Source organism: Tyto alba, unplaced genomic scaffold (assembly GCF_018691265.1).
Source record: "Tyto alba isolate M040663 unplaced genomic scaffold, T.alba_DEE_v4.0 Super-Scaffold_2, whole genome shotgun sequence".
NCBI lineage: Eukaryota > Metazoa > Chordata > Aves > Strigiformes > Tytonidae > Tyto > Tyto alba.
The window spans coordinates 3,627,897-3,649,650 of NW_024881282.1; the positions used below are offsets into that span (position 1 = coordinate 3,627,897).

At 40.5% G+C, this 21,754-nt stretch overlaps 1 protein-coding gene across 16 annotated transcripts in view; it reads left to right on the plus strand.

Annotated features, from left to right (window-relative positions):
- The first annotated feature begins 3,944 nt into the window (after window positions 1-3,944).
- EMSY (EMSY transcriptional repressor, BRCA2 interacting) overlaps window positions 3,945-21,754 on the plus strand; it is a 40,564-nt gene continuing 22,754 nt past the window's right edge. For 11 of the 16 annotated variants that reach the window (XM_032990892.2, XM_032990896.2, XM_032990902.2 and 8 more), the window contains exons 1-8: window positions 3,945-4,063; window positions 5,181-5,289; window positions 8,832-8,931; window positions 9,562-9,636; window positions 11,870-12,045; window positions 13,171-13,323; window positions 16,753-17,012; window positions 21,466-21,739. In XM_032990892.2, the coding sequence (XP_032846783.1) occupies window positions 5,220-5,289; window positions 8,832-8,931; window positions 9,562-9,636; window positions 11,870-12,045; window positions 13,171-13,323; window positions 16,753-17,012; window positions 21,466-21,739 (1,108 nt within the window). In that variant the 5' untranslated portion in view covers window positions 3,945-4,063; window positions 5,181-5,219. Of the gene's footprint in view, window positions 4,064-5,180; window positions 5,295-8,831; window positions 8,932-9,561; window positions 9,637-11,869; window positions 12,046-13,170; window positions 13,324-16,752; window positions 17,013-21,465; window positions 21,740-21,754 lie in introns of all 16 variants that reach the window. The other 5 variants (XM_032990900.2, XM_042792419.1, XM_042792420.1 and 2 more) reach the window with 3 other exon arrangements.

Sequence of the window (21,754 nt, forward strand, 5' to 3'; positions counted from 1 at the left end):
GAAGTAAGCCTAAACCATATTGCCTTTATTTTCATTTTTTTAGTCTATAACTGGAACATTCTTGACATTTTCTTCATCAGACAAAGAAATGCTGTCAAGTGTCAGCCTCCTGCAGGTGACCTCCCTCGATTAGGCTAGAAAATCCAGACTGCCTCCATGCAGTCATTCTGAGTCCAGATAACCTTAATTTAGTCTTATGAAAAGATCCGTGCTGCTCCTGGGACTAGTTAGGAATTCTTGACTCAAGAAGACTCTCCTGACCAGAGTCTGCTGGCCTCAGGGGTAGCTCTGGAGCATCCTCTGGAACTTCTCTGCTTCTCTACAGGGACAATCTTGGTGGATCCATCCCAGTTGATCAAACACCACAGAGCTCCTGTCTTGGTTTGGGTTACTTATGCTTTTCAAGACTCATTATTTAGGTGTTGGGTTTTTGTTTTTGTTTTGTTTTGTTTTGTTTTTTTGTCCATGGTACTTCAGCCCTCTCATTTAATGGAGAATTGATTGTAGGTTAATCTGAAGTAGATGGCAATGCTGCTGCCATAACTACAAGCAGAATTTGAGCTTTGGACTTTCTGGACTTCTCTTGCATATTTCCAAGTCTGGGTATTCATCCTTAATAAAAAGTATTACTGGAAATCATAGAATCACAGGATCATAGAACCATAGAATCATTTAGGTTGGAAAAGACCTTTAAGATCATCAAGTCCAACCATTAACCCAACACTTCCAAGTCCACCATTAAAACATGTCCCTAAGCACCACATCTACATGTGTTTTAAATACCTCCAGGGGTGGTGACTCAACCCCTTCCCTGGGGCAGCCTGTTCCAATGCTTGACAACCCTTTTGGGGAAGAAATTTTTCCTGATATCCAATCTAAACCTCCCCTGGTGCAACTTGAGGCCGTTTCCTCTTGTCCTATCGCTTGGTGCTTGGGAGAAGAGACCGACCCCCACCTCGCCCCAACCTCCTTCCAGGTCATTGCAGAGAGCTATCAGGTCTCCCCTCAGCCTCCTCTTCTCCAGGCTGAACCCCCCCAGTTCCCTCAGCCGCTCCTCACAGCACTTGTGCTCCAGACCCTTCCCCAGCTCCGTTGCCCTTCTCTGGACACGCTCCAGCACCTCAAGGTCTTTCTGGGAGTGAGGGGCCCAAAACTGAGCCCAGTGTTGGAGGTGCAGCCTCCCCAGTGCCGAGGACAGGGGGACGATCCCTTCCCTAGTCCTGCTGGCCACACTCTTGCTGACACAAGCCAGGATGCTGTTGGCCTCCTTGGCCACCTGGGCACACTGCTGGCTCATATTCAGCCGGCTGTCGACCAGCACCCCCAGATGCTTTTCCCCTGGGCAGCTTTCCAGCCCCTCTGTCCCCAGCCTGTAGTGTTGTGTGGGGTTGTTGTGCCCCAAATGCAGGACCCGGCACTGAGCCTTAAGCCTCATACAATTGGCCTCAGTCCATCAATCCAGCCTGTCCAGGTCCCTCTGTGGAGCCTTTCCACTCTCAAGCAGACGAACACTCCTGCCCAACATGGTGTCATCGTTCAAGCTTACTGAGGGTGCACTCAATCCCCTCATCCAGATCACTGATGAAGATATTAAACAGAACTGGCCCCAGTTCTGAGCCTGGAGGATACCGCTTATGACTGGCTGCCAACTGGATTTACCTCCAGTCACCACCACTCTTTGGGCCTGGCCACCCAGCCAGTTTGTTGCCCAGCAAAGAGTATATCCGTCCAAGCCATGAGCAGCCACTCATCATTCTACAATCATCTTACAACAACCATACAAACGCAGAAATTGCAGCTTCAGACACTTCATACATAACTGGCTCATTTTTTACATCTCTCCCCTGTTCTGTGCACCGAAGGAATTGAAGTGTATACCATTTCCTGAGTACATACATACGTACATATGTGAGTGCCAGTCTGTCCACCTTGCCCATAATAACTTTTGATTCCCCTAATAACTTTTGATCCTGTTGGCCAATTTCATCCACATTTGAAAAAAAACCTAAAAGAGCTACAAAAGATACTAAATTGATCCTATGAAGTTTAATGAATATAGATGCTGAGCAGGGCTGAGAAAATGTGTATGTGCTCTCTCTGAGCTGTGTTGTTAGCAGAGATTTCACCAGAGACCATGTATGAGAACAGAATGCATTAATAAACACACAAACTCGAAGCAAATATTCAGCTAGAATTTACAGCTTAGTAGATAAATTTTGTTTAAAAAAGAGGTTTCGTTAGTTTCTTTCTCATCAAATAATTTGTCTGTTAAACACCTCAGATGGAATAAAAATGATGCTCTGCTAGAGCGTCACCATTATGACTGATGAATAAACCTCAAAAAAATTACTTTATTCTGGTAAGCAGCAAGGCTGTCCTGCCTGTTCCTACTGACCAGAGTAATCGAACTAAAAAACACATTTCCAGATCAGTTTGCAATGGAGTCTCTGACCTGCAAAGGCAAACTTTAACTTCTGGCACTACCCTGGTCTGCATCTTCCTCAGTTTTGTGCAAAATTTAGGACATTTATTTTTATTAGGTAATATTATGCAGAGATGATGCTACTTGACTTCAGCTGGTTCTTGGTTAGGAAGGCATTAAAAAAGAAGGAAAATTGTTCTAGCTCTCCTGTACTGTTCAGCATAATTGTTCTCAAGTACTTGAGAGTCATACCACTGTGAAGAACAATAGGAAATTGCAAGTGAGAAAATGTTCATCAATGATCACAGGGAAGAAGCAATTTTATCTATGGTTAGGTGGAAATAGCAGCAGTTCAAGATCTGGAAGTAAGTGTTACAATTTAATGCACAACATCCATCCACCATGTCTTCACCTCAGCAAATGTCCAGCTGTTTCTGACATTGTGAAAGCAAACTATAAAACACAATTTTCTGGGAGAGAGCAGAATAAGGAGAAGCACTTCCCTCCTCTTCATCAAACTGCCCGTCCCCAGGGCGTCCGTTTGCTTTGCAAAATCAGAAAGGGTGGAAGATGAAGCGTGGAAAACAAGTGCCTGCAGCAAAAATGAAGCCCTGGGAGACAGAGACCCCGGAGCAAAAGCTCATCCTTAGTGTGATTTTCCAGTGATCGCCTTACAGTTTTACGGATTTTTTTTTTTTTGCTTTCTCACTGCAACATGCAGCCACAAACAGATAGACGCATTGTTTTTAAGCTTCAGCTGCATGCTTTCTAGTTCTTGTCTGATTAAGGACTTTTAAAGAGATATAATTTGCTGCTGTTCTTGAAAATCTACAGGAAAAAAAAAAAAAAAGTTATAACCTCTGTAGATATTATAAAATAGCTGCCAGGCCCAGGGCTCCGGAATTTGCGCTCACATCTTTTGGGTGTAGGTGGCCGCTCTGCTCACTGGCGAATTCTATCAGGGAGCAAAACCACCCCGAAGCGGTCGTGTGGCTTTGGGGGGCACGAATTTTTAGGACCCTTCGTGTTTCCACAGAAGCGTGCCTGGCTCCAGCCCCGCACCGTTCTGGCCGGTTTGAAGCCAGAAAGCGGGAAACGGCCAAATGACATCCGGGCTAGTGTCAGCCCTGCCAGATTTATATTTTTTTTCGCACAAACGGCGGTCAGCCGTTAATCCCTAAAGTTTAGGGGTGGGGGGGAGGGGATGCGTTTAAATCACGCCGCTCCTGAGCAGTTTTACGCCGCGGCGGCGCAGCAACGCGCGCAGGCCTTTTGTCCCCCCTCGCCGCCCGTACGCGGCCGCCGGGCCATGGCGGGACAGCCGACCGCGTCGACAAACACCGAGAAGACTGCAACTCCCGGCGTGCTCTGCGCGTGCGCCGCGCGCCCTCCCCGCGCCATCTTGGCAACCCCGCTTCTTCCATCACCCCGTTCGCATCGGGGTGGCGGGGACTACGGTTCCCGGCGTGCTCCGCGGCGCCAGTGCATGCGCAGTGTGGCCCGCCGCCATCTTGGCCCGGGGAAGCGCTGCCGCCGCCGCCGCCACTAAACAAACCCGAGAGTGGCACCGGGGGGGAGCGGGGGGGAAGGAGGGGCCCTGCCGCTGAGGAGCCTTTCGATGTGCCAGGCACGGCCGGGCAGGTGGGTCCCGCTCTCCGGCAGTGCTGCCCTGTCTCACTCCGTTCTCCCGGGGTGCTCCCCGCTTCGGGGAGAGGGGCAGCTCCCTTTCCTCAGGACGGCGGGGACCCGCCGTCCCCTCGCGGGGCCCGGGCCCCTCGTCCTTCTTAGTTTCAGGGGCCGCTCGGTGTGGGGAACCAGCCGCCCGCCTCCTCTCCTGCCCCCGAAACCCGGCGGGAACCCCAGCGGCGGCGGATCCCGCCGGTCCCCCGCGACGCGAGGGCCGTGGGAGGCCCCGGGAAAGGCGGGTGAGGGGAGTCCGAGGGGCCCCTATGGCAAATCCTCCTCTCGGTCCAGCCCCACCCTGGAAGGGGCGAGGGCGCCGGGGCTTTTGTTCGCGGTGCCCACCCCCCCCACACACACACCCCACACCCCCCCGCCCTCAGTTGTGCTTGTTCCCTGCCCGGGGAGCGCGGCGCGGCCGCGGGCTGGCCCAAGCCGGCTCGCCCCGCTCGCCTCCGGCTCCTCTTTTTTCCTTCATTATTCTTGCAACGCGGAGATGCGCCCTCCTTCCCCGGCCACCCCCGGAATCTCGTCGCGATGCGATCGGGCGAGGGGGTTGTTCCCGTGTTTGGTTTTTTGGTTTGTTTTTTTTTTTTTTTTTTTTTTTTTTTAGGGGCTGGTGGGTCTGGTGTTGGTACGTGGAAAGGAAATTTGCACGGTGTTTTGCCGTTCTGTCATATAATAGGCTAGCGCTAAATGTATTCCCCGGGGGGAAGGGGGAGCGTGCGGTTAGCTGGAGGAGTTCTTATAATAGGTGCTCTGTGCATAAAGAGAGGGAGGAGACTTGAACATCAATTCGGAGAGCGTTTCAGCATGAAAAAAAGGCTGGAGAAGGAGATAGGAAACTTGCTAAAAAGGCTTGGGCGGTGGATCTGAGCAGGAGAGTGTAGGAGGTCCGTGACCATGTGAAACTGCTGAATTCCTGCATGGCAAAGTATGCCATTACAAAGGTTAGAGCAGGGATGGGAGGGAATGTGTCGGTAGAGTTGTGAGCAGGCTAAGGAGAGTTTACATATATTGGTTTCAGTAATCGATAAATGAAGGACTTGCACTTACTGTATTTATATTCCTTTTCCAGTGAGGCTGAGCTCTGTGGGAGCACAAACACGAGGGAAAGATGCCTGTGGTGTGGCCGACTCTTCTGGATCTCAGCAGAGATGAATGCAAGAGGATCCTTCGCAAACTGGGTACAGTAAGATACAATTTGTGGGTCTGTATGTTTGCCCTTTTAAGATTTGCCTGTCTGCTGCTTCCATGAAATACTTTAATATGTCTACAGGCAACTTCCAAGTCATTTCCTGCATTTTGCATGTGTCATTGGTTTGACAGCCCTGGCTTGAAATGATGTTTGGCAGATGCTCTCTGCCTGAGCAAAATGAATAGAGCAGAATTGTTTTGGTTTGGTTGAATCTCTCATGGATGTCCTAGTCCTTCTCTGCCTCCATGTTGCAGTGTTGAATTGCTGTTCTTACAACTATTAACATCCAGCGGGATACTCTGTGAGAGGAGAGTCTTTGTTTGTTTTCAGTTCTGTATTGGACACCTTTTTCTACCAAAAAACCCTATGGAACTGTGATTTAACTGGCACTGTGGGACTGAGGTCAAGTAGTAAAGGTGCTATTGTAAAGACTTGAAACAGGAGGGGAAAAATTGTGATGGTTCACGATTTGCAGTTACACAAATTATCAGGGAAGCGTGAACACAATGTTTTCACTTAACTGTCGTAACAGGAGCTTTTTGCATTGTTTCAAATGTAGTTCAATGTCTGAAACCCTTGCCCAGTAGAAATATTGGGAGACTTTTTTTTGTGCTCTGTCCTTGTAAACGTATTTGTACAAGGAAACATGCTTTTGTGTTTTGGAGGGTAATGAGAATATTGGCTATTTCCTCACACATCCACTTTTGGCTACCACAGGAGAGAGAATCCTTTGTTAGATTATTGATCTGATCTTGTGCAGTTGTTTTTGAGTTCTTAGAGATGATTTATTTGGTTAAAGGCTTTTTGCTGGTTAAATGATGTATAATACTAGAAGGGAAGGAAAAAACCCCTTAGATTTCTTTTCAGCCTTTCTTCTGAGGATTGTAATCCAGGAGATGATGTCAGGAAGAAGGTTGAGACTCCTGACTTCCTGTGACTGTCAAGTCACAGCTTTTCTTGTTCTCATTTTACTTTAATGTTAAAAGATGATGTGCTGTACTTCTTAACTGTGTCAAGGTTCTCATACATTATGAAGCCATCCACTTTATTTTCTGAGAGTTGAGAATTTATTTTTTCTCGCTTCGCCCTTTTTATTTAATTTCTCAGGAATCTGGGATTTGTATTCTGTTGAAACAGGCAGTGACACGGACATTGCAACTAACCTCTACTTCTGTTAAGGCAACATCTCTAGGTCTTAAGCAAGGCTCAAGAAGTATGAAAACTAGGAGAAAGTGCAGGATGCCAAAAGATTTGGACTGGGTCTGTGCTACTAAATTTTGTTAACGTAGCTCTGCTGGCTAGGAGCGTGGAAAAAAAACTTCCATCCCATCTGACGGCGGTGTGCTGGCAGAACCTAGCTGGTGCAGCTGAGCCAAACAGAACTGCAGCTACACCTCCTTCAATGACATAACCTAGGCTGACAGGAAAGGAAAAAAAAAATATTTAAAAAAATAAATCTTTTTTTTTTTTTTTTTTTGCTGGCATGAGCTGTGTCCCCACAAGGGGGCCCTGCCAGCGTAACAGAGGATCAGAGCCTGTAGCAGCCGTGTCTTTCCTAGGGTAGAGAAGCTCTCGATTTAAATAAACACACCACAAGACTGGAGCCTGAAGGAGCATGGGCAGTGGGAGTCAATAGCTGTCTTAACAGTCAAATCCAGCAATATTCATCTGCTTTCTAGAGTCCCACTTCTTCAGCTCTCAGCCTAACATCTTATTTGGGTGACCGTTCAGCAGTAACGGGTTACTCCATCACGAGTGAAGTGGAATGGTGTAGGTGAGGCTGAAATGCATCCTGAGGTATGCAATACCTAGCGTTGTTCTGTGGTGTTGGTGGTTTATAACTGCGTAAGGGCGCGATGGTAGCACGTTACACTCGAAAGAATATTTGTGAAACCTGTTTTGGCTCTTTGATGTGTTTTGTGTTGGAAACAGAGACACCAGTTAGTGATTGCTATGTGGACATAGGGGTGAGGAAGCTAGTTACAGATGTTCTGTGATCTTTACTAGCTTCCAAAAGTCCAGAACCTGCATTTCTGAAGCCCAAGTGTAGAAGAGATCTATTAAAAATGCAGAAATAAAAAAAAAAAAAACAAAAACCAAAAAACTGTCCTTGCTAAATAATTACACGGTTGTATCTGAGAATTACTTTATGTTGTTAAGAGAGGAAAATAATTAGTATCTTAAATACTGTCACATGGTTGTCTAAATAAATGTTGATATTAGCAATAACGATTTAATTAATTAGCAAATGTTTTATAACTGAAGTTGTAAATGCTTCTGTAGGTCACTCAGCATCCCTGTGCAGGCTGCTTAGTTAACCAAAGTGACTCTGCTTTGTGTTTTTGTCGCCTTAATCAGGACAGGAGAGCAGGACTTTACAACACAATTCTTTGATTTGATTTGTAAATTAGCTCTTTGGTATCCTAAACAGAAAGCTTTTCAGAATAGCATCAGTCTTTCTTTTGCAGCAAACTTCAGAGGTGTTAGATTTTGGCCTGCCCCTTTTATTCTTGCTTTTGGTTAACTGGGATCTGTTGTGGGGTTTGTTTGAGTTGGCTGCTGAAATGGGGGTGCCAAATGAAAGGTACCTATGTAAGTATCGAAGGAATTTGTATTTCTGGTTTAAAGCAGGAGTTTCAGTAACATTTCCTGAAACTGTGCTAAGCTTAGAATAGCAAGTCATTCTTTGGCGAATTAGCAGACTCCATTATTTGCATTAGGTGTATTCTCATCCTGCTTAGTAGAACAATATTCAGAAGTTTGTGTATCATCTAACAATTCTATTTTTTAAATCAATGGTATGACATTTACATAGGTCACCTGGAATTATAAATGTACGTTAAATCAGAGTTGTATTTTTGTGAGTTAATCTCCGTGATGGCTCCACATTTAAGAATAGCTGGATCGCTTCTTTTGTGTTGAGCAGGTTTAATTCAGTGCATTGTGTTCTTTTCAGATTCAGGCAGTTGTACATATCAAGTAAATGGGCATAAAAGATTATGATGATCGTATTTAACAAACTTGAGCTGATGTTCTCCATGCTAATTGAGGAAAGGCATTACAAACACAAATCAGTTTCTCTTTTGATAGTGTATTTCTTTTTCAAGCCAGGCATTTTCATGGAACTTTTAATAATGATACGTGTTAAAGATTTTCTTTTCCTGCTTCTAGAGAATTCTGAGCTACTCTCCAAATTTGGGGACTGTTTCTTCAAGCTTTCTGGCTGAACTGTCAGCTTAGAAAGAGATTGAAATATTCGGCTGGGTTTATAAACTAGATAATCCTCTGCGGTGATACAATTGTTTCATAGAAAAGCTGTACGCTGCAGAGTAATTGACTGAGAGAGTTCTAAATCATCAGTCTCGTTTGAAAAGCACTAAATAATTGAAAGACACGTTCCTTTTAATGATTTTGAAAATTAATAGAATACTGTCAGTAATACTGAAAATAACATTTCCCACCCCCCCACCCCCCCCCCCCCCCCTTTGCTGTGAGCATTAAATAGAAATACTATTTGCTCTAATTCTTCAGAACTGGAGGCATATGCAGGTGTCATCAGTGCCTTACGTGCGCAGGGAGACCTTACGAAAGAAAAGAAGGATCTTCTTGGAGAACTCTCTAAAGTGCTTAGGTAACCCTGACCTTTTTAAAATAAGAACCAATAACCTGTTTTCCTTCAGTGTATTGCATGCTTTTTCTATCACTAGTATCACAAAGCAAATCTTAATTTAGAGAAGTAATTCTCTGTCTTGCGGAGGCTTAATTCATATTCTGCTTGGAGTTTTTAGTAAGGAAAACAACTGTGCTTCTGTGGTTGGAGATTTACTGTTGGTGTTTTGTGAGGTACTGAGTGTTAAAAGGATTACAGCTACCTCATGAGTGTGCACTAGCTTGGAGTTCCGTCAAGTTAGGGCTTCAAGGTTTTGGGGCCTGAGTTACATCAAGAAAGAGCGCTGCATGTTCTGTGCAATTTCTTCTACCATATGCTTTAAATTTATTGCTCTCATTAGGAGGTTGGATTCTAGCTGTTGTGTACACTATGAACAGTAAAGCTCTTCTTATTTTTCAGTAATACTTTGAACAATAATACATTCATTTTTTTCTCACTGTGGTAGCAAAAGTTAAGTGACAATCTCTTAAATGTAAATGCCTGTTCCCTTTTGTCTCTTGAGTAGATTATTCATAAGTTTAATTTTAGCTGGAAGTTTTAGATAAATGTTCATGTCGTCTGACTAAAATATATTGCTGTTTTTTCTAATAGTATTTCAACGGAGCGACATCGTGCTGAAGTTCGGAGAGCAGTAAATGATGAACGACTAACGACTATTGCACACAAGTGAGTTACAGGTCATTTTCTACATGATTTCCAAAGATACCCTTTGGAAAATCCATTGTGTCTTAACTGAATGATAGAACTTTGAAGACTGATGGTGGTTTGAAGAACAGTAGTTAAAACAGTGTATGGATGAAGGATTTATTGTATCAGATTTACATCAGGGAACTAGAAACGGTTATTTAGTACCGTTGAATTTTGGATCTGAAGGCATCCCATTCCCTGTACAAGTACAATATAAGAAACAGTCTATAGTCATGAAGAGCTTTCTGTAAGGTACACCAGAAGAAGCAGAGAGTGGAGAAAACATAAATCCATAAGCAGGTTGAACATGTTTGCTATATTATTTTTATTTAAATCCATTTGAAAACCTTATATGAAGAGGGACTTAACTACATAGAAGGACAAAGGGAGGGAAAGAGGTGGCAGAGATTAGAAACCTGTGTATCAGCACAGAGGGGAAAAAATGGTCAGTAAAAAAACTGCAGTGAGCTGACTGATGACATCAGTGTCCACTGTTCTCTGCTTGATGCAGCTGCTGTGCTGGCATCAAATGGGCTGGTTCCTCCTTGCGGTTGCTTTTGCAAGCTCCACATGATTTTGAGAGGTGGAGAGGAGCAAGAGGGCAAGTGCTTCTGGGTCTTTGATAGTTACTTAACAGTCTTACTATTAAGAACTCTTCAAAGAGAGTTGGCTTGTTAAGTGTATGTATTTTTTTTTTTTCTGTTACAGCCACTGATTTTTAGGTTTGACTGTAGCTTAAGTGTTATGGGGAGAAAAATAGGAAATCATATAAGTATGATAAGCACTTGGAGTTAACAGTTGTCCGATCCAAGGCTTGACAAAATCAGCATACTGTTTTAGTGCTGCAGAAGGGCATTTAACATTTTAGTGTTTTAATGTTCAAGTTTAAAAAGTTAGAAATATGCTGTTTACCAAACAAAAACCACCAACTTCCTTAACCTCTTAAAGAAAGGGGAAAAAAATAATTAAAAATAAGCATTTAATTGTCAAATCGGGATTCTTTTCTTGAATTGAGTTTCCTTTTTAAGTAGCAGTTCTGTTTTTAGCATTTTACAGAACAAGCATAAAGTTTGTCCTGAGGTGTTGAACTTCAATGAAATGGGTGAGATATTATAATCCAGACAAGGTTCAACTGTGAAGTGCTGCATCTCTTTATTTTTCCTGTGGTAATTCTTTGTAAGTGATGGTTGGTAATATATTATTTGACTTAAATAATTCTCTAACTCATTAGGAAAGCCGACTTTGCAAGCTTTGCTATGTACAACATTTTTAGTCTTATTTTTGATTTTTAAAATGTATTTTTACCTTAGCTGATGTAGCTCTGCTTATACTATATGAATATGTATGAAGAATGCTGAAGCGTATCAGACTTTAACATCAGAGCAGATCCTCTGCATTTTACAAACTAATTTGTGGTAGCTTTTGCTGCAACTTGCTTGCAATAGTTCATGTGAAAAGTTGTTTTTCAGAATATATTAATTCATTAAATGGGTTGATTTGCTTAAGAACATAACAGCATTGAAAAATAATTTGCCATTTTGATTTTGCTGATTTGACAAATGACTCATGTAAAACAGTCGTAAACAGAAACACTTCTCCATCTAGATAATAACAGCGTTTTTTTGGAAACATTCTAGTTTGTGACTAAGTACTTAAGAGCAAATTAGAGCAGCAGGCTGGTTTCTGTTGAGGAAGATGCTCAGGGTATATTTAAATCATTTCATGTTCTGTTACTGTATTTGGGACCACTTTAGTAAGTCTGAGAACTGTTCAGGTGAAACAAGATTTGCATTAGAAGCCAAGAATTTTTCCCTGTAATGTAATCCAGTTCAGTAGTCTTTTTTGAAATATACTGGATGTCTAGGTGTTCTTGTCATCCAGAAGCAGAGAATGTACCAACTCTACCTGGATAGTAGTTAATCTAATATGGGGGTTTTGAGTTTGACACCCATACACGTCTGGCCCCTTAAAGGCTCTGTAGAATAAAACAGTAAAAGAAGCAGCAATTCTTAAATTTTCTATGGGAGGATTTCTACATCAGGTGGGAAAAATGTAAGGGCTGTCATGAAATGAAGAACGTTGAAGATTATTGCTCTAGAATGTTTAAAAACTGCCTTCAAGATTTGCACTGTTGAAAAAAGACACTTAAATAAGAGTACTGAGTATTTTGGAAACTCGGCAGAATACTTACAGAATGTGTGTTTCTGTTCAGTATGTCTGGACCAAATAGCTCTTCTGAATGGTCTATAGAAGGTCGTCGACTGGTGCCGCTGATGCCACGGCTTGTTCCGCAAACAGCTTTTACTGTTACCGCTAATGCTGTTGCCAACGCAGCTGTTCAGCACAACTCATCTCTTCCAGTTCCTGCAGAAACTGGAAACAAAGAAGGTGAGAGAAGGCTGGGATTCTTCTGCAATCTGTGGGAATAAAAAAATAATGTCACAGTATAAATTATCTTAGATTATACGTGTTAGATATTAAAAAAAAAATCTGAATTTTTCTTGTTGAATATTATTCATAGAAATATGACACAAATTATTTTTTAAAAGATGCTTTTGCATCATCTGCAGCATAGATCTGACAGCTTTGTTTTAGTGAGCACACTAGCAGCTGAATTTAAAAACAACAATTTACAAGGAAATGAGGGGGAAATTCACTGGATAACTTGTTAAGCTCTATAAACTGTAAAAACTGTGACTGGCAACTTAAGATTTTTATAAAGCTCTGTACGTGATAAACGATGTTTCAGAACATTTTTAAAGAATGTAAGTAGGTTTTGGTAAAAGCAAAGAAAATTTTATTGGTTTTCTTTTTTTTGTTGTTTTTGTTTTCTACTTCAGATTAAACGTACCAAGTTAATGAGCTAAAAGATTTTTTTTCTGCTTTTCTTATGCCTTTTAAGTAACACAAGTGCACATTCCATCTAGCTTGGCTGAATAGGCTCAAATTATGCTTCATGCAACTGGAGAATGTGTAACACTTCTTGAAACAGGCTGCCTTACTTTGTTTTTTTGAGAAATGGTAGAGCATTGTATTATTACTTACGAGCAACAGTTTATAAAAGCTGATTAGCAAAATCAGTTGTTCAGTATTTTGGTTTCTTCAACTCATGTACTTTTGAGGAGAGATACTAGCTATTTTCTCTGTTAGCAGTCTAGATATGGTCATTTACAGGAAAGCAAAAAAGATAGAAATATTGAATTAATGCTAAAATGAAGAATAACATTGTAAAGTATAACATCAGATGAATACAAAGAAAAAGTCTAGAATCAGCAGCAGATTTCTGGGAACGGGAGGAGGGGAGGTTAGTTTTCTGTGTTGTCTTTGAAGGCCGTTAATTCCATGGCCACGCTTAGGTCAAACTGGGGAGTATTCAAGTGACAGGATTGCAGAGGCAAAGAGGTGGATAATGACCCAATAAGTCTTTGGCTTCCATTTCAGTTGTTAAAGTAGTGGTAGAAAAATGGGATTCTGCACTTCAGTTATATGGAAGGTGTCTTTTCTCCTCTTCAGTGGTGGTTTGCTATTCCTACACAAGTACCACTTCAACCCCAACATCTACCCCTGTTCCAAGTGGCAGTGTAGCAACAGTGAAGTCCCCCAGACCTGCCAGTCCAGCCTCCAATGTAGTCGTCTTGCCAAGTGGAAGTACTGTTTACGTCAAAAGTAAGTGATCCTAGCAACTGATTAACAAAAGGGAAAGAAAGGGACAGTCTTGTGGCTGAAGCATGGACCGAGTTAAACACTGACCTTGGGCAAGTCATTTAATGCCTTTATGCCTTCGTTTAGTTTAAAGAATGAATTTATTGCTTCCCTTTTTCAGAGGACTTGTGTTCAGGATAAAATGTTGCAGGGAGCAGTAATGGCAAGAACAAGAGTGAAAAGTATTTTGAAAATAAAATACAAAAACTGGTGTATATCAGTGGAATTCTAATCCAGCTTGTTCAGAACTTGTCTTTAAGGTGGTTCTGCTGGTTGCTTCTGCAGAGAACTTCCCTCTTCCTTCTACTTAAATAATGCATAGTAGTCACTTATTTGAGTTAGAAAAGGTCCCTCCTTTCCTCTTTCACAGTTGACCTAGACTTGTTTAGAATACAGTAGTTTGACAAACATTTATATCCTTACGTTAACTCTGTGTGGCCATTTTGTGATTTATTTGGAAGTGAATCTTAGTGAGGCTTGCATTCCTGAGCAGCTGTGAAAACTCCATATGAGATCCCATCAGATACCCATCTTCATGTGTTTGGATTTGGAAATCCAGGGTGTAACATCTAGAAACAGTCTTTTTTTTCCTTGTTTCCCCACCCTTCTTTCTTTGGCTAGTGAATCATCTAGTTCTAAAAGCAGAATATGTCCTCGTACATATGCCCAGCTCATCAAAGGTAGTTTTAATAATTAAAAATGTTTCATTCTGTCCTTATTTGGTGTTTATCAAAATGCAGGTGACATAGATTAATAGTGAAGTTGATAAGTGCTATTTTTATGCTCACTGTGGATAGTTTCAATATTTAAAAAATTATTTTAATCTTTATGCTATATGTACATGTTTGTAGAAACTTTTAGCTAGTCAGAAATGTCACATTGTACATAAATATAATGCTACCTGCAAACCACCATCTTTAATGTCTATATCAACCCACAGAACCCATTACATTAAGATTTTTTCATTTTTCTGATTTAATGCACTAATCACTCATCTTTAGTTTAAAGATTCAGGGGAAAATGTCGTTAACCTCTTAAAAATTTAATTTAGACCTCTATTGAATTATTACATGGTAATGAGTATAAAACCTGTCTAGACACACGATAGAGGGATGAAAGGTTCTCATTTTTATTCTGTCCATCCCTAGATTATTTCATTTTTTCTGCAGTTCGCATGTTTGTTTTTTTTTTTTTTTTTTTTTTTTTTTTGTTTGTTTGTTTAATGAATCCCATGTCTCTTAGAATGTGTTATATCAGTCACATTAGTTTTAACAAACCTTCTTAGGAGCAAACTCAGGAGGCCTGTGTTATAGTCGTGACTTTGCCAGTGATTTGTTGTGTGACCTCATCCCAGTCACAGTCTGATTGAGCCATTAACCTCTCCGTGCCTCTGCTTCCTTGCTTGTCAAGTGTGAGTTATAGTCGAGCTGTATTACCTTTTAGGTAAATGCTCGAGGAAAACTTTGTGCAAATGCAGTTTCTAACATGAAATTACAGGAATAATGTTCTTGCAGAACCCCAGCAGTGAGAACAGGAGATGAAATGAGCTGTACGTAACACAAAATAACGTTCTGCTAGTTTAATCTTACTTTCTTACTCCTCTGATGGTGCTTTTTGGTTGTGTTTTTTTTTTTGTTTTGTTTTGTTTTTTTTTTTGTGGATGAGAACCAGAAACAAATAAGTTTCTCTTCAGCATTTCTTGATAACACACCAAAGTAGCAGCTGTGTCTTGACATCCTAGCTATATGTGAATTTTTGATTCAAATGGATTCTGATAATCTGAAATTCCTGCACATATTCAATGTGATTAGTGACCTCACGGTTGCAAGTTTGTGTACTACACTCACAGTAATACTTAAAAGCTTGTTCATAATAGAGCTTAAAGTCATGTCACCAAATCATTGCTTTATAGATGGAGATCACCGCTAGGCTTGTTCAGGGCCATAAAGTAAATGGGTGATTAGAGCTTTGAAATCCGGACTCGTAGATCCACACTTCATCTGTACTGCTATAGCCAGCTAAAACTATTTTTTTAGAGTTCAAAGCAAACTTAAAATAGAGCCTTTGCTTCTCTCTAGTTCAGTTTCCCATCTTTGTGTGGATACAGCTGTGAGCCTTCTGAAATGTACCTGCAAAAGAACTGGTACTCGTGCTAGGAGAGAATCCCATTTTTCAGAAATCATTCACTGTGCTACTGGGCACTTTCTTTTCCATGTTAATTCCTGCATCTTCACTTTTCAAATGCCACAGTATTTAGTTATTTTAATTAGAGATTGACCATAATTAGATCTTGACCCTAATTAGAGATCCAAAACAAAGTTTGCTTGGATTACCGGCAAGACTACTTTTTGCCGTGACAGCATTTTTTGTCTTTAAGCCCCAGGCATACCGAACGAGTTCTTCAGTCTTGTTCTGCGTAAGGGGGGCTATGTCTTTTTGGCTTATCTCTTTTTTTTAATTGTTTAATGCTGGCTAATTCATTAAACATAAATGCTACCCAATAGCTATAAGAGATTTTCAAGGTTATTAAACTGTGTCTTTCTGTAATGTATACCAATTTTTGAACCTGTTGCCTACTTTGCAAAGTTTCATATGGATTTAAGATCCATTGATCACGCTGATATCCTTTGCTCATCAGATTTTTTTTTTGTATGTGTGCAGCAGATGATTGTGAGAAAGAATTAACTCCTTTGAGACCAGATTTTTTTTTTCATGATTGTGTGCTAAGTGCTGTTTTATATCTGTTGAACTAAACACACCAAGCAAGGCAGGAGCTGATAAAGTGAGGTTCGACCTTCGTAGTTAAAGTATGTCATAACAAAACAAAAAAGGATCTCAAGCTGCTGTGTTGAGGTGAAAGGGAGAAGGGTGCTGTAATGATAAGCATGGCATGAGAGTAAGTACAAAGGTTGAAATCAGAGAAGGCTGCAGGAGGATAAACTTTAGTAGTCCAGTTGCTGTAAACAAAACCAGCAGCAACAACAGCAGTGTAGTGTAAAATTTTAAACTGAACTGTGCGTGATGTTATCCCAACCCCCTTGTGTGTATAGTGTCATTAGGCAAACTTGTGGAGACAGAATGAAATTCCCTGTACTAGTACTTACGTTCTTTTCATCTCTTAAACTGAACAAAGTAACCCAGTAACTGAGTTGCTTGTGTTTTCTGGGGGTTTGTTTCTTTGCTTGTGGCACTGTAGGTGTGATCTATACCAAGGACTAAGACCATCTGTGGCGTGATACAGGTTAGTTGTGACCGTAAAATGTAATTTGTCCTCTGTTTCTTTCTGTCTTATTTGAATGTGGGTGTAAGACTCAGCCAGTTTGTAGTGTCTTAGAAAGCACTGAGAGCCACAGATGGGGAAAACATAATTTAGAAAAAGTACTTCTTTTTCAGGTGTCAGCTGCTCAGATGATGATGAAAAGCCCCGCAAAAGACGGCGAACAAATTCTTCTAGCTCTTCCCCTGTTCTCCTGAAAGAAGTCCCGAAGGCAGTGACTCCTGTCACTAAAACTATCACAGTGCCTGTAAGTGGCAGCCCCAAGATGAGTAATATAATGCAGAGCATTGCCAACTCCTTACCACCACACATGTCGCCTGTGAAAATAACCTTCACTAAGCCCTCAACACAGACAACAAACACGACAACACAGAAGGTATGTGGGGGAAGCTGCCAAATGTTACTTTATTCTGGTTTTATCAATGAATAAGATGTGATGTTTGACTCTTCCTTTCTATGAACTGTCTAGCTGTTTTTTAAGGATTACACTTGGGATAAGGTAATCCCTCTTTAAAGCGAACAAAGAGAAAACCAAACTCTTGTATGAATTTAGTTCACCTGTGTGTGAAAGGACCTGGATTGACAGCCGTGGAGACTGAAGCCCTCTTTTTATCCACAGAACAGGTACAGCACAGGCAGCGGGAGTGCAAGCTTCCCCCAGACTGCCCCACCAATGTGCCTCAACCCTGACCTGAAGGGACCACTTCTAGGGATGAGAGGGGATTCAGTCTCCATGCTCATTCAATTCTTGGCCTCTCTGGTGAGACTGCCAACAAGGTTGCCAGTTAGTACCATTTGTGGTGTTGGGTTTTGTGATATGGACACTAGTCCACTGAGAACTGGATCACATAGGCCACTGAACAGCCATCAGATGGTAACAACTAATGGTCAAAGGTAATCTTTCTTATTTCTATTTTCCTTATTTATAATTATTCTTTGCAGTAGTCGAATTCCAGGAGAGGTGATGTGGGCTTTCCCTTGCCAAGCCTTTTGTCTAGAGTCTGTTTTTTTGGGGATCTATAAAACTTACTCTTGGAGCTGATGAAAGGCTGGGGGGCTTTATTTTCCTTTCAGTACTAGTGTGCCATTTCTCATTCTACATTAACAGTGTTATAGAGCTCAAAATCGGTTGCATTATTTCAGCTGAATGTGCCCAGCTTTCACCAGAATGTAGTGTGGGGAAAAGGTTTTCTGTGTTGAAATTTTGTATTGCACTCTGATTTCTACATGCCTGATCTATGGCATGTCTGTCTTCCCATGCTTCAGGAAGCATTTCAGATGTGTCTGCTTTCTTGTTCTTAAGGTGTAAAAAAAGATTAATGACTCAGACCAAGTTCATTCTTGGTACAGTTATTAATTAAGGCAGACTTGGGGGGAGTGGTGGTCCGTGGAATTCATTTGGCCTTGATACCGATGGACTGATGGTAGGCTGGCCACAAACAAGCACTTTTTCCAACTGTGAGAGTTTGACTATTGAGCTCAAACCTTCACACAGTATTTGTTCTATTAGTCTTCTTAATTGTTTTATAACTCTATTTGGATTAACAGAGTTCCCATGTCCTGAGTTTTGGAAACTTTAAAACCAAGGAAGATTAACTGAAGTAATGTGCAATAAAGAACTTGCTTTCTGGCCTTTTCCCACTTCAGAGCTCTTTGGTGCTTTCATTTGATTCGCTGTTCTTTAACAGTGTCTTTAATCAAATTTCATCTCTGAATACATATATAGAAATTCGTGAGTGAGCATAAACCATCAAACAAAATGTACTGCATTCACTGCAGCAAATCCGCAGCTAGGATAAGGTTTAACCAACCCATCCTGTTGCTCTTGTTAGGGCTCATCTTTTGTGCAGGAAGGATTTTTTTGCCTTAAACGTCTGTAGTGCTATATTGAGTGTTATTTATCGTGATAGCTAAAGGTGGAGTGTATTAAATCTCCAAAGGGATGATAACAGACTGTTGATAGGGTCTTTTCTGCAGCTCTACCTGTGCTTGTTCTGACATGGAAATTTTAGGGTTTGCTTTGTGTAGTACTATTTGACTCTCATACTCATCTGCAATGATAGGAAAATCATCACTTGTTTCATTAGGGAGCCATAGTAGTGTTTGTATCTGAACTTGTCACACTGCCCTCTTTTGATGGATTTAGATATGCCAAAATACATAACTAGATCATTTTGGTGGGAGAAATCCTTTTTTGTAGTTTTAAATTAAATATCAGACTTGTTAGACTCAAATTGGAAATGTACTATTTTAAACAAGTGCTGTTGGATATGAGTGAAGCTGTTGGATATGAATGAAATTCTTCATTTCTGCATGCCAGCTTTCTGAATTGTTTTGACATTTTAGTAGGTTGGAGGAAGATTTGTCGTAACAACTAATAATGTCACAGCTCCCATTTCTGGATTCTCTTACAATAAAGTCCTCTGTCTAGGAGAGAGAAGGAATCTATCTAGTGAAGCTTCTGGCAGTTAATGCTTTTATTTCTTCACAGATTAGGTTTCAATGTCTCTCAAAACAGAGCTGATGGGACTAATTTCAATGTATGTTAGGAATTAGTTTTTACAGTAACAAAATCAACAAGAAAGCAACTTTTTTTTTTTTAATGAGACAGTCTTTCTGCTGTAAAATAGGTGATGCAGTTTTGGTACCCATGAGGAGATTACTTTGAACATTTCTACATATATGAGAAAATAGTATCTCAGAAATCTAATTGTTGTTATTTGAACTTTAGTACTTTTAAATTTTACCTGAAGAATCTGTTTTCTGTATATACTTAGTACATGAAGATCACTAAACTTAGTTCTGCTGTATGAAATAGAGACCCAAACCTGCTTAGTCACAGGACAGCAATCACTGTTGAACTATAATGCTTTACAAGCTTTCTTTTCCTTTCATGATTAATTAAAGTGTTACTAAGTGATAATCTTGGACTGATGGTTTTATCCCTGTCTTTAAATGAAGAACAGTGGTCTTCGGGAGTTGTGATTATGCCCAGATTCATCCTACATATCTGTGTTTACTTAGTTGAGATACTGAATTTGCCCTGTATCACTACAGATTATATAGGAAGTTTAATGTGAATAATCTGCCTTTTTTAACTGCAAGCTGTCCTTTGACTGTATTCCTAAATTAGTTATCCTAGGTGGAATGGAGCTAGCACTAAAATTCAAACACTTGGGTAGTATTTCTAGTATTAACTGATTATTTAAGAAATAGGATAAAACTCCAGAGGCACATTGTAGGATCTTTTCACCTGCAAGCCTCGTACCAGAATCAAGCTGTGTTGTATTCAGCTTGTCTGCATGGTTGTAGCCTAAGAGCAATTTCAGAAGGGTATTTTGATTCAATCAAGGTTAGGCAGAAGGCAAAAATAAAAGTGATGCAGAGAAAACATTCTCCCTGGAGAATGCAATGAAGTGGTAGAACAACAGATGTAGAAACCTTGTTCTTCAGGCAGTTGTCAGTTGTGGTCAACCTGCTGTCGCCCATGGGAGTAGTAAGGTTTTGGTTTTCATCAGATCAAGTTATTAAAGGCTTAGCTGAGTAGTGGCAACCATAAAACTAAGCAGTGGGACACAAGGAAAGGCAGAAACAGCTGTGGTGGTGAAATTTGCTGCTTTTATTCCATCCTTGTGGTTATCTCTTTTTCTAATCAAATTATAAGGTCTTAATCTCTTACTGCTTGATACACTTAAGTTTGTTTCTGGTGCCATTATCATATTTTTTTTTTCCTCTTATCAAACAGGGTTTCAGTAGTCGCTGGGTAGTGTAAGACTTTTGCTTTGAGCTGACTCAGGTTTTCTTTTATCCTCTGTATCTTTTTTCCTATCTGCTTCTATTACATCAAATCATTAATAAGTTTTACTTTTCAAGGTTTTAATAAATAAAATTTTTATTGGGATAATTGCATTATTAAACCAATTTCTCAATATTCTTGCATGATAAACTGAAAATACGTTGTGTTTCTGTGCTGTGTATTTCTATTTTAACTGTGTGTAAGTACAAGGAGGTACATATAAGCGGAATAAAAGGAATCTCTGCATAAACATTCCCCATATTCAGTACTTAAAAAATGCTTAGTTTTCTAGGTCAGTTACATAAGAACAGACTTCTTCCAATGTTATGGAATGTTGCAATGTTTTTCTATGTTTTTTTATGTCAGATCAGATTCATGGCATTGTAATTGTAACTTGCACTAGGGGTAATGTTTATTCTCTTTAGACAAACAGTTTTCAGACAGACAAGAAAGTGCTTTCAGCAACAAGAAATGTGAATTAAAGCAGAAATTGTTTCAAAGCTAAACCAGTTTTTTCACTGATGAAATATTGGTTGCAGCCTTGTGAGTCAAAAATATTTCCCATTGCTGACTCAGCAACTGTTAATTGGTAAAGAGAGGAAAAAAAATCATCTATTCTCTCATTGCCACTTATTAATGTACATGCAAGGTTTGGGAGAATGGTATTTAAAACTTGCTGGAAATCCCTTCAGTTCCATTTAAAATGGGCTTCAGCTTTCCTGGCCTGGTTTAAGGAAGCCAAGCAGTTCATTCCTGTCTGTTTGCTTTCAGACATGAGATCATTCTACTTTAATTAGATAGTAATTGTTTTCCTCAAAAAAAAAAACCCTGATTTTTAAGGAAATGTTTATCACCACTTCTTCAAACTAAATTAAATTTTTTGTTGCCAGCAAATGTGATTATGACACTCCTAAAAGGTTTGAATAAACATGTATCCCTAAAACTAAATACACAGCTATATCACTGAAATTTTGTGCTTTTAAATAAATGCAAAGAACAAATGAATTTCTTGTCGTTCTTTTTCTTCTTTCAGGTGATAATAGTAACAACCTCTCCAAGCTCAACTTTTGTACCCAACATCCTTTCAAAGTCCCACAACTATGCAGCAGTTACGAAACTTGTCCCAACATCAGTCATTGCCTCAACTACTCAAAAGCAACCGGTGGTTATAACTGCTTCTCAGTCCTCTTTGGTCAGTAGCAGCAGCAGCAGTAGCTGCTCCACTCCATCCTGTACTGCAAATACTATTGCTGTGACTGCTGTAGTATCATCAACACCATCAGTGGTTATGTCAACAGTAGCACAAGGTATGGCTATAACTT